The sequence below is a fragment of the Neolamprologus multifasciatus genome, chromosome 23 (assembly GCF_963576455.1).
Source record: "Neolamprologus multifasciatus chromosome 23, fNeoMul1.2, whole genome shotgun sequence".
Taxonomy (NCBI): domain Eukaryota; kingdom Metazoa; phylum Chordata; class Actinopteri; order Cichliformes; family Cichlidae; genus Neolamprologus; species Neolamprologus multifasciatus.
The window spans coordinates 11522002-11535397 of NC_140460.1; the positions used below are offsets into that span (position 1 = coordinate 11522002).

General features: G+C 43.2%; 1 protein-coding gene across 1 annotated transcript; it reads left to right on the forward strand.

The window, feature by feature from the left end:
- Nucleotides 1-3716: 3716 nt before the first annotated feature.
- Nucleotides 3717-12375, forward strand: abhd17ab (abhydrolase domain containing 17A, depalmitoylase b). Its single transcript, XM_085151980.1, has 5 exons — nt 3717-4511; nt 5096-5466; nt 6669-6863; nt 7739-7918; nt 9474-12375. The coding sequence occupies exons 2-5, from the start codon at nt 5102-5104 to the stop codon at nt 9697-9699; spliced, it is 966 nt and encodes a 321-aa protein (XP_085008106.1). The 5' UTR covers nt 3717-4511; nt 5096-5101; the 3' UTR covers nt 9700-12375.
- Nucleotides 12376-13396: the final 1021 nt, after the last annotated feature.

The following is a 13396-nucleotide window of genomic DNA, read 5'->3' on the forward strand; positions in this document are numbered from 1 at the left end:
TTTACACTTGTCGTTTGTATTTATTTGTCTTAATGTATGCTAAATAAATACTCGTTTTAAATCCAAGCTCCTTGCACTCTGCTTTAGAAGAAAACCTCAGTATTTTACTGCGATACAAGCTGCATGTGGAGATGTGGAAATATACGAAGTTTTTACAGCTAATGTAGTTGTGCTGTTATCACCACAGCGGGAAAAGCGTATTTAACTGTTATAAATGACTTTTCTATGATTTTTCACATTTTTGTAAAGCCATCAAGTGGGTCAGTTCGTAGCCCTTGGAGGTCTTGTTCTGATCTTTCGGCAGTTTGACAGCCCTGCCCTAAGACAGAGGGGTGCCACAGGTCAATAAAGGTTATCACCTTTATCCATACTACTTTCAGATCTCTCAGAATGCTTCTGTCTATAGAACAAGGGCTTACTTTGAGTATGAACATGCCTCTGCACTCGTGAAATCATTCCCAGGTCAACACGTACAACACCAAAACACAGAATGAGGAAATATCTTTTGAAGGAATGACTCAAAGCCTTTCTCTAGCACATGGAGACCACTTAAATTTTTTCATTTATTCTGTTATCTGTCTGAATAATATCAGTTTGATATAGGATATTCCTGTGTTATTATATGTATAATTAAGCCCATTTATTTACATGTATAAGATATCCATCCTACTTCCATCATGATTTAGTCATTCAAGTTAACAATTACAAGTTACACTCTAGGCAGTAGCTTTGTTGTTTGATGTCATCCAGTGTTTAATAAAGGGCAAAAAAAAGTTAGACCTCCTCTCGGGGCCCTGTGGGTTTGTACTGATGTGCCTAATGGACCTTAAGATAAGATAACTCTTTATTGTCATTGCACAGTCATACATAGTACAATAGTACAAGGAATTGGAAAACTGTCCTACTTCGGCACTACATATAACACAACACGACACAACACAACACAGTATAATAACTTAGTAATAAAAAAGAATAAGTGTATTTGTATTGCACACTGTTATTATTGCACATTAATTGTTATTGCACCTTGTTATAAATATAAATATTATTATTGGTTAGGGCTATTGCCCTGTTGTAAAAGCTGTCCTTGAGTCTATTTGTTCGGGACCTCAGCAGCCTGAACCTCCTGCCAGACGGCAGCAGCTTAAACACCCGGTGTCCTGGGTGTGTACCATCCCGTAGGATGCTGCGTGCCCTCTTGAGACAGCGAGTGCTGTACAGGTCCTTCAGGGAGGGAAGAGGATGTCCAATGATTTTTGGGCCATATTGATGACCCTCTGGAGTGCCTTTCTGTGTGCTGTGGTGCAGCTGGACAACCACACACCGATGCAATATGTCAGCACACTTTCAATGGAGCAGCGGTAGAAGACGGTCAGCAGCTCCTTCTTCAGGTCCATTTTTCTGAGGATTCTCAGAAAGTGGAGACGCTGTTGGGCCTTCTTTAAAACCGCAGAGGTGTTAGAGCTCCATTGGAGGTCTGTGTCTATGTGCACACCCAGAAACTTGAAACTGGAGACCCTTTCCACACACTCGCCATTGATGCTAACAGGCTACAGCTCAGACTTCCTCCTTCTGAAGTCAACTAGCAGTTCTTTTGTCTTGGTGGTATTGAGGTCCAGGTTGTTATCTACACACCAATCTGACAGCCTCTAAACTTCAGCTCTGTACAACGTCTCATCTCCCCCAGAGATGAGCCCCACCACGGTGGTATCATCTGCAGACTTGATGACTGCGTTGTCTGGGTGGGTACTAACACAGTCATGTGTGTACAGAGTGTACAGTAGGGGACTCAGTACACAGCCTTGTGGAGAGCCGGTGTTAAGGCTGAGGGCTGAGGAAAGATGAGGCCCCACTTTAACTCTCTGTACACGGTCTGAGAGGAAGTCTCTGATCCAGCGGCAGGTGGTAGAAGGAAGTCCGATTTCCAGCAGTTTAACTATTAGTCTGTCCGGGAGTATCGTATTGAAAGCAGAGCTAAAGTCAACAAAGAGCAGCCTGGCGTAACGGCCCTGCACTTCCAGGTGAGAGATGGTGGTGTGGAGCGTTGTAGCAATGGCATCTTCAGTTGATCTGTTAGCTCTGTATGCAAACTGGAGCAGGTCGAGTGTTGGTGGCAGGCAGGACATGATGTGACGTCAGACCAGTTTCTCCAAGCACTTCATTATAACAGGTGTTAGAGCAACTGGTCAGTAGTCGTTGAGGCTGCTAATGTTAGTACGCTTTGGCAGCGTACTAACATTAGCAGCATATTACAGCCATATTTGTGTTATTAAATATAATCCCTGAGTTTCCTGCTGTGACATATCAAAATATCTGCTGGGAATCTATGAATCATTCATGGCTGATGCAGATTTATGGGTATCCAGAATGTGACCTTAAAAGGTCTCGATTCATTACTGTAAGAAAATTGGAATTTGAGCTGATGGTCATAGTAACATGTTTTAGAAAAGAAACATAGCAGATGTTCCTTTAAATGTTCTTTTGGCTGATCTCTTTAGGGGTCGCCACCGCAGATAACTGCCTTGATCACCCCCTCTCCCAGCATCCTCTTCTGTCACACCAACCCTTTGCATGTCCTCCTTAACTACATCCATGAACCTCCACTGAGGTCTTCCTCTTTTCCTCCTGTCTGAGAACTCCATCCTCATCATCCTTTGTCCACTATATTCACTCTCCCTCCTCTGCACACGGCCAAACACTGAGCTGTCCCTCTGATGGATTCATTTCTAATCCTGTCCATCCTGCTCACTCGCAGAGAAGATCTCAGCATCTTCAGCTCAGCCCCCAATTTTTGTCAGTACCCCTTTCTCCAAACCACATGGCAGCAAGTCTCACTGCCATCTTGTAAATCTTCCCTTTGACTCTTGCTGCTATCCTCCCCTCATAAATCACCCCGACACTTGTCAGTTCCAGTGCAAAGGTGAATCTCTCAAAATCTGTGCAAAAATAACTGAGGTAAAGGTGTGGGTATGCAGGGCTGTTTTAACAAGGCTATGGATGTTTATGTAGGATGGCCTACATAACAGGTTGTAAAGCTGACACTTGCATTTCTCTTGAATAGATTGTAAAGGTGGCTCCTGAGCCAGCAAAGCTCTGTGTATGTGTGTGTGTGTGTGTGTGTGTGTGTGTGTGTGTGTGTGTGTGTGTTAATATAAACTGTTGGGGAGAGTTACAGCTTAACAGTGTTGCCCTGTGGAAGACCCACCTTCCTTTAGGACACAAAACAAGCTTAAATCATTTACTTTAATTATTGGTTATGGTCAAACTTCCTGTTAAAAGGGATTTTTTTCCCTTCCCACTGTTGGGAAGTACCTGGTCATTTGATTGTTGGTTTTTCTTTGTATTTTTTTTCTTACATCTTTACAATATAAAGCATCTTGAAGTGACTGTTGTTGCGATTTGACTTTATATAAATAAAACTGAACTGAGAAATTAAGGGGGATATAAGCTGTTAATTGAATTGAGATCATACATAGATCCATTAGGGCACAATGTGCTCTTTATTAAATGAAATTAGTTGTAAGTAGCACATATCATCTTTGATGAATCAGCCGGGTCTCCAAGTAACTGCGATGACACTTGGATGATGAGAAATACCGTGAATTGAGCGTCTTTATCTTTAAAGATACAAATTAACAATCAAGTTCAAACGTGTCACCTTTTACAGCGCCGTCATCCGCGCTGATAACATCTTTCCCATAATTGTCCAATGGAAACTTCCTGCGTCATATCCGGTCAACTGTCACTTCCGGATGCGGTGAAACAGCAGAGAAGTAGGAAAACACCGCATCTGTGTGGATTAATAACGACAGGCAGGGCCGTGTATAAACCGGGAGGACACGCCAGCAGCGTCCAGAATGGGCTCGCGGACAGAAGCGTTCACACCGGGATCTACATTTTAACGGCGCTGTACGTCACAGCGCGAGCCCGCTTTTACCGAGCAGCCGTGTTTGTGTCTTCTTGCTAGCTTAAGCCAGCATAGCGTTAGCTGGGACGCGCAAAAAAACAGCGTCTCTCCGGGAAGCGAGGGGAAGACTTGTCCCTACTGTTGGTCTTCACGGTCACTTCTTCGGACAGGGGGACAGGGGGCACAGAGGGACATCTCTGTGTTCGTGTATAAAGTTAGTTTCGGTCACTTTGAGGGCAGGACTTTTATTGGAAGCGAGTCTCCCAAACTGAGAAGTCGGGATCTTAAACTAAAACCAGCTGCTGGTGTTTTTATTTAGTTAGCTCTCCAGGACGCGTTTGGAGAGAAAAGCGCGTCGTTTGTCTGTCCCAGCGTATAAAATGAGTGGAATGTGGCGTTCAGGGACTACAAAGGGAAGCCAGCAGACACTTTGTAAATAACACTTCCCTGTCAGCCGGAAGGCTCCAGCTCTTTTTCCTTGTTCAGCTGACAGGGCTGCAGGCAGCGTCCCGAGTTTGAATTCTGGTCAGGTGGAAGAAAGACTTCCTTGTTTGTTTTGTTTCAGCACAGCTCGTTTCTCTTTGACCAGGCTTCAACTCAACAGGTAGGTCTGCTGTTTCACACGGGGGGTCATGTTGGTCCCCGTGTACGTGCATTTATTCTCACTCATGACTTGTAATAAAAACGAGCATTAGTCACTGTGGTTTACCTGGAACTCTATAAACATCAGTATGAAGAAAATATGATGGGTCTGTGGCTCAAGTCTGTCAAATCATTTAACTCATTTAATATATGGTCCATCACAGCTGCAAAATCCAAGATTGGCGTTCAGATTTCTTAAAAAAACAATAACAACAAACAAACAAAAAAACTTATTCTGTGAATAATTATTGAGCCATATTTAAGGAGATTAAGGCGCTCAAGGTGGCAGACTTTTACAGATTATTATTATTATTATTGCTGGGTAACGTTTTTATGATTGACAGTGCATTAACCATCAAAATTAATTGAATATGTTTGAAATGTTTTCTGCCAAAACTGGTGTAGACAAATCTTCATCCCCATTGTCGGCACCCACAGACTAAGGGCCTTGTGCATTAAATTGTAATAAGTGTTTCATTGTGTTAACATTTGCATGATGTGAATTCATTTGCACAGTGATCCTCTTGTCTGTGTTCTTCTTCTCAGTGAAGGATGAATGGCCTCTCTCTCAGTGAGCTCTGCTGCCTGTTCTGTTGCCCGCCTTGCCCGAGCCGCATTGCAGCCAAGCTAGCTTTCCTGCCCCCAGAACCCACGTACACCTTTCTGCCAGACCCAGAGGCGGGCCCTGCTGTACCAGGGGCGACGGGGACATCCAGCCTGCGGGCGCGGAGTGGCGCTTCGGTTGCTGGAAGTGGGGGGACCGGGGCCGTAGAGGGGGGATGGAAGCTTCACCTGACGGACCGAGCGGAGTTTCAGTACTCTCAGAGAGAGCTGGACACTACGGAGGTCTTTCTTGCTCGATCCAGCCGAGGGAATCGAGTCGGCTGCATGTACATTCGCTGCGCTCCTAATTCCAGGTAAATGGAATTAGCTGTCAGATGTGACTGACAGGTATGTCACACTCGCTCTGAAGCATTTAAACCGTCTTCTTCCTCAACAGTCTTCTTCACGCCCAGGTTTGCTTTCTTTTCTTTTCTTGTTGACTCAGCTGACGCAAAGATTTCTCTTCCTGGTTTTTTCTGTAGACCATGGCACACCCGTCAGACTTTATTCTGTTGTCTTTATTCTTTCTCATTATTTTCTCTGCTTGTTTGTAGAGCCTTAAAGTTGAATTTACTGTTGTTCGTGATACTGATCACAGTAAAAAGATTTGCACACTCCCTGACAACATAACAGTTTCCAGTCAGAGACAAAACATTTGCAGCTATGTGGCATGATTGACTTTATTGGCTGTTGTTGGTAAATGGCTTTATAAGAGGAAATAACCTTCTTCATCTTAGAAGGTTTGACAGTATTTTATGAGATGTAAAAGAATTTAACTCTAACTGCTACTGATTAATTTACCAAACGAATTAAAAAGAAATGGACAGGCTTGTGTTACAGTCCATTTATCTTGCATTAATGTGTCTCTAGTATTACAAAGAATGATCCCAGGCCTGACGTGATATGGCAGAGTCATTGTTTTGCTGCTTTCTAAGTGGAAAGGCCAAGAGCGAAGCCACGGGCTGCAAGAGCTCATAAACAAAACCACAGAGGGAGAATTTCAAAACAGTCGGTGTGTAGAAAAAGTATCAGGTTACTCCAGAGAGCACAACACGCATTCATGAATAACAGCCAAGGGCTAGATACCCAGCCTTCACAGTGGATACCCTGCTTCTCAGGTTATACTAAATGTCTGGAAGCAAGAGTCCTTCGTGGTAAATAATCCTTCAACCTGCAACAGTTTTATAGAATCAAGTACCTTTTTGATTTAAACAGCAGGTTACTTGTGATTTGATTAATTTCTGTGCACAGTTGTTTTTCTGCCTTAATAAAAGTTTTGTGTTTAGCTATGCTATTGTTGGCAGCGCTAAACAAGAATATTTCTCATGTAATCACAATGTAGTTCTCTATATATCATATATTTCTGATTAGAGCACAGCAGAGGCTGGATCTTTGGCTCCAGTGCTGATAGTGATTTTTATTGATTTATTTTAAAGGAGATAGGAAAACTGACAAGCGTGCACCTGTCTGTGTCTGTTAGCTCGTTACTAACCCTTTGTCTGAATCATCCCTGCAGGTTTACGGTGCTTTTCTCCCACGGCAATGCAGTTGACCTCGGCCAGATGAGCAGTTTCTACATCGGCCTTGGCACTCGCATCAACTGCAACATCTTCTCTTATGATTACTCGGGCTATGGCGTCAGCACCGGCAAGCCCTCCGAAAAGAATCTGTATGCAGACATAGATGCTGCCTGGCACGCCCTGCGTACACGGTATGTGATGATGCAGTTGGCCCAAACGTGTCCTTCGAGGTGTAATTTTATTATCCCAGGTGAACTTGTTCTGTCAAGATGGGGCATGAGTTTACAATGGATACAGCTGGGATTAAACGATGTTTAAAATGTGCCCAGGCAAAAAATGCCTTTGCTGTGAGAAGTGCTAAAGAAGAGAAAAAGCAGAAAACGAACGTTTGAATAAAGGGGCGTGATGAAGGGGGTTGAATGGAGGTGATGGTGAGGACGGAGCAGAGTGAGGACAGCTGCTGTGTGAATAAAGAAGAGCGAGATGGATGGATGAGGGAAGGCTAAGGGGTGATGTATCTCAAGGGCGTTGTAGGGTGATGAAGTGTCTCATTAACAGAAGCGGTGCTGTGCTAATGCAGCTGTAGCCCGGGGGTTACAAAACAGAGCACTAACTAAAGGTCGGCTCATGTAAAAGTCTCCGTTGTGTGTCATTCTTTACTCAGTTTTTAATTTCAGCATCTTGAAAAAAATATGCACGTGCTTTCTGAAATATAAAGGTTTCTGTGAAAGTCCTTCTGTTACAGAAGAATCCCACCGTTAGTAAACTTTTGTGTTGTGTGTGGGCCAGTAAAAGATTCACTCATTAACGGAGCTGCGAGTAGTAATGAAGTGAAATAAAAATTTGAATTTTAGAAACTGGTTAGTCATTTTTGGTGACTATAAAAAATTTACCTGACATGTGACCTTTGACCCTTGAGGAGCAAAATTCTTTCTGAAAAATAACCAAAGCATTAATGAAAGTACTGTCAGTAATCAGTAGTACACCAAAGGTAATGTTTGTGGATTTGGCTGCTGTCTCTCGTCTGTATTATACGTATTTTTTCTTTCTGTTTATTTCTAACCAGGTATGGCATAAGCCCGGAGAACATCATCCTGTATGGGCAGAGCATCGGTACAGTTCCCACTGTAGACCTGGCGTCACGGTACGAGTGTGCCGCCGTGGTTCTTCACTCGCCTCTAACATCTGGTATGAGAGTGGCGTTTCCTGACACAAAGAAAACCTACTGCTTCGACGCTTTCCCCAAGTAAGAGAGAGTCTTCTTACTGTTCACACGTTTTGTATGTATGAAGCTCTTCATTTCTTTCCCACATAACATTTTGTTCGTAAACACAAAATGTTAATTTGATATGAACTGGTTTTGTGTTTCCCTGCGTTGTCCAATTAAAATGATGTTTGATAAACTGCGGCATATCAAACACATCATTGCAATTGTCTGTGAAAGCCGTATATGTGATGCATGCTCAGTCATCCAGGTAAGGAAATCCCAGACAGTTGAGCCATTATGCAGCTGTGACTCAGCTGAGACTGTATAAGTCATGTGGATGAGTTGGAAACGGGATTGGCTTTCTATACTGCCCTCTATCTGTTTGTGCTTCATCTTCTTTCTTTCCGTCTGAGTAGGGTGTTTAAACGTCACGCACAAAAACAAAATGCACAATCTGTGTGCCCTGACTCTTTGACTGTTTGTTGATATTTTCACATTATTATTAATCTGTCAGCAGAAGAGCATGATTCCCACTTAGACTTGTGAAAGTGTGTTTGTCCAGGGAAAGCAGACGTGCTGAAAGGAAAGCCTTTCTTCTTCTGAAGTGCTGTTTGAATTATTTATTTGTTTTTAGTTTTTTCAGTGTAGTGAGTCTCATTTGTTGGAAAATCCTGTTGACACGTAATTTTTTTGGACTGGAAAATCACGAAGGCAAGGTTGAGTGCATTTACAAACCACTCACACTTATACTGGGTGCACTGGTATCGACTGGACGATTGATAATATCTGCTGATTTGTAGGTTATGATTCGTGGTTGCTCTTCCTCACTGTGGAAATGCATTGCTATTATGACCACTCGTGCATGCTGGCTGTGCTGCGGAGCTCACACTCACACAGGTGACTACGTTAGGATCCCCAACGTGTTCATTCTGTGGGACGACATGTGAACTCTACACGGTAAGGCCACCAATGGGGTTTGGACTACAAACCGTCTTTGACGGAGATGTCTGTACTAACTGTTGTTCCACCATGCCACTGTTTATTTTCAGACTTTACATAATTACGTCTGGAGGACTCGTCACATACACTGCCCTGTGTGTGTGTGTGCTCGTTTTGTTAGTCCAGTTGGACTAACTGTGGTTGTTCAAGTCTCTCTGTAAACAGTTTTAATCCCAGTACGTGCCAGTAGGATTGTTGAAGCTCTTTGTTCAGTTTAACCCCACGTCCTGCCACACATGGGTGTGCAGTTGTAGTGTGGGTGTTCACTCGAATGTGTTGTTACAGTTCTTTTATTTTTAATCCTCGGCCCCAGAACGAGTCTCTTGGCCACACAATAAGGACTCGGAGTCAGTAGCAGCCCATGCCAGCTTTAGCGCAGGAGCTAATCTCCGATGGTAAAGTGGGCGAGGAAAAGAGGTGGTAGGAAAACAACAGAAGACTTCTGGAGAACTCAGCCTTGACCTGGAGTGGGCACTCCAACCTTTTCCTGCTGAGGGCCACGGGGTCAGACTCGATAACCTGATCTCCGGTCAGAACGGTCCACACTGTTTCAGCGGGTTCTCTGTTTCTAATTCCTGTTTTCCTCTCTTTTCAGCATTGAGAAAGTGTCCAAAATCACTTCCCCAGTGCTCATCATCCACGGCACGGAGGACGAGGTGATCGACTTTTCCCACGGCCTGGCCTTGTTCGAGCGCTGCCCGAAGGCTGTGGAGCCTCTCTGGGTTGAGGGAGCGGGACACAACGACATTGAACTCTACAGCCAGTATCTGGAGCGCCTGCGCCGCTTCATAGGACAGGAGCTGGCGGTACAGCACGGCTGACCATCAACACTACGCTTGTCATAATGACCATATTTCCCGGTCCGCTCAAAGCACCTCACCTGTTTTTGTCTGAGATGGAAACCATCTGACCCGTCTTAACCGTCCTGTGTGACGTGTGCACATACTTCAGGACGCAGTTCACCTTTAATGGACCGTGGATCATTTAGACGCAGGGGAAAAGAGGCGTCTCTTCATAATCACAGTGGAGACTGTTGGGGTTTGTGTTTGTTTGTGTGTCTTTTAGCAGAAACTTTAATAGTGCAGATGCCTGTACTGTGCAATAACATGAAAAAGAGGGAAAGGTTTTCACTGATAGATGAAAAGTAGAATAACAACGTGATCACATCACCTGGAAAGCTCCTGTCACCACCTCAGCGTACACTTCGAGTGGAACTTCATTTCTGCTAGCAGCTTTTTATTAGAGGACTTTTGTTGAAGCAGGTATTATGTTACATTGAATTATTGCACCTGTACAGTTAAATGGAAGCCAATTTAAACACAATATATCATGTTTTAAAGGTATTCGTTTACCTGCATTTTGTTGGCGCAGACTGCATCATCTTTAAAATCGTTTCTAACTTTCATCACGAAGGTTTGAAACCGCTCACAGCTTTTAATCTTGGGAAACATTATGCTGGCATAAATATGAGTTTATATTTTGCGTCTTTAATCTTGTTTTTACGTATTGAACATTTCGCTCAGGTAACTTTTTTCGAGTGTTCGCGATTGTTTACCGCGCGGACAGCTGAACGCCTCAGAAGATTTCATCCAGCCTAAAATCTTTCCTTCCAACGAAGCGTTCAGCCGAACTTCGATCCTACATCTGAGCTGCAGTCCACACCTCCAGTTTGCTGAGCCGTCGATGCCCCCTCGCGCTTCTCTCTAACACATCTGTGTCCCACTGCTGCTGTGGGATTGGCTGTATGAAAGAAAGACGTTGAAGAGGCTCAGATGGAAAATTCCTCCAGTTCTTTCATTTAATGGAACGCGTTCGAGTCCATTAGCCCCGTCCGTTTCTTTTAGCCTTGTTTATGTCTCGCACTGCTGGGTCACAGCTGTCGGCCTGTTCTTGCTCCTCACGGTGCGCAGAGACAAGGAGAGCAACACTGAAGTTCAACACATTACTCACCTGCACCCCGTCATCAGGGATTTGTTTTTTTTCAGTGAAGGCAGGTCCATATTTTGATAGTTCCCCAGTTTCGCAGGAAAGAGGCTCTGTGTGATCAGAGCACATGTTCTTCTTAGAACATATCAGCAGATTTAGTTAAGCAGGAACACTAACACCAGGCACTAAACAGATTAGTGTTTCATCTAAATAATTTAGACTTTATAACAGCTGCTTGTATTATTATCCTGTCTGTGTACAAACCTGCATAATGATTAAAGGGGACTTGTTATGCTTATATCCATTATTAAACAGCACCAAGTTTCAGACGATCTGGCGAGTCGAGGTCAGACTGTCTCTGGTTCTGTGTGATCGCACTGAGAACCATTGTTTATTATGCTTTTCTCAGAAAACAGATCAGGTCTTGAGCTCCTGCTGTTCACGAGACCCATTATAAGACAAATAAGGATTATTTTAGGCTGGGAATCATGCAAAGCTACTCTAGTAGAGCCCAAGTATAGAAATATGGAGCTGGAAAGGAGCATAATAGGTCCCCTTTAAGTATCATTTTTGTTTTGTGAGGTGTGTTTTCTGTCTTCTGGGAATATTTTTAGGAAACATTGGCACATTATTTGATTGATCTCAATTCTTCAGCTTGTTGTTGGAGAAATCTGACTAACCCGTAACAGGAGACTGACCTGCCTCGTACCTGAACTGGTACAAACAGATGTTGGAGCCTGTTGGAGTTGCTGTAGGTGGCTCTGAGGGTAAATGCATATCTGTTGTGGGGTTTTTCATGTGTTTTTTTCCCCCCTTTTCTTTGTGGTGATCCAGCAATCCACCAAAGTTTTAAAACTAACCAAAATTGTAATATTTATGACAAATTGTAAAGGAATCGGGTGTTTTTGCTTACGTGCGTTGTTGTATTTGAAGCTTAGGCACGATTGGATTAGACGAACACTCAGATTCCAGCTGTTCTCAACATTTTGGAGGAGAATTTTTAGGCTCGGTGGACAAACCAAAGCTTTTGTTGTTAGTGCTTTACCCAGTTTACCTGCTGCTTATGTTTTATATCTTATGTAAAGAATGTCAAACTGAGCTTATCTTCTTATTCTCTTCACATTTGGATACAGATTCATTGTAAAATTCTCTGTTTGCTAAATAATCGTGTTTTATCAAATCACGTTTGCTTTGAAATATGCAAGAACCGAATATGAACTTGATAAATTAACCAAGTTGGGATTTTTTGTTTTTCTCTAAGCTGTTTATGATTTCTCGTTTGTGCAGGGAGGAAACCACGTGTGTTTGAATATGTTTGTGTGATGAAAGAAGATGAAAGGCCGGCTTCATGCCGACACATGAAAAGCTTTTTTCAGACGTGTGGGTTTCTGCTGAGGATTGTTTCAGTTCTGGGTTTTATTTTCATCATCAAACATTCTTATCAATTGTTTATTATACTGACAGTTTTTTAGTTTTTAAAGATTTTCTTTCTTTCTTTTTCATGAATTAAAAAGAATAAGTTAATAAATCATAACCAGAAATTGATATTAAATGTGACTTTTTAAAAATTATTTTATTTGGTGTCTTTGCTTAAATCTGCCAGAGATGAGCGTTTTCAGCAGTCCCTGATTTTGCACTCATGGCAGACCTGGCACTGGTTGAATAAAGACCCGTCTGCTGTAAAGGCCTCATGGGGCTGAGCATCGAGGCTCCAGGACTGGCTCGGACGAAGACAAAATGAGTGTTTAATTGCCTGGTGTTGTCTTCTTTGGCTGATGTGTCGGACGGCTTGTTAGCATCTGAGCCAACAGAGGCTCAAATCGTGTTTTAATTAAAGCAGGACAAGGACTCGGGTCTGTCCCAGCCTCCCCTCACTGCCTGCTACCGTGTTGAGCTGTGGGGAAACGGAGACAGATGGATCATAAGCTCCTCCCCCTGAACACACACACACTTGCCAGCTGTTTTCAGTGGACCACATAAAGTACAGTGTGTCACTCAGAGGCTCGTACGGATTAACAACAGCTGCAGTAATGTGTCCCTCTGTGTACGGCAATGTTGGTGCATCCTGCAAGAGCAGAGGAAGACCTCTAACACTGAAACACACAAAGCTGAAGCTTAACAGCACACTTATTAATCTGCCTTTAAGTGTTCCTAACCTGAGGATTGTTGTCAAGATTTAAACTGAAAAAGGAGAGCACGAGTTGGAGTACAGAATAACTCCTCCATGTGAATACTTTATCAGCTTCAGGAGAATAAATAACATTCACTCACATGACATTTAAAATAGCACAAAAGTTCAAACACATATGTGAACATTAACGATGGTGCACTGATGCTGCACCTGTTAGCTGAGCCAGCCGAGACCTACGGTAGGCGGAGAATGTTGAGGTAAATTCGCAGACTCTCGTGTCTTTTGAGTGCAAATAACACTATTCACGACAACACATGAATAGTGTTATTTGCACAAACCACTGCAAGTTCTGTTCAGCTGCTTTGGTGCAAATGAAACAGACGACAGGATCTTTAGATGATTCTTATTCCTCCCTACTCATTTTTCTCAGGTTTTGCTTTTTGTTGGTGTCCTTTTCGATA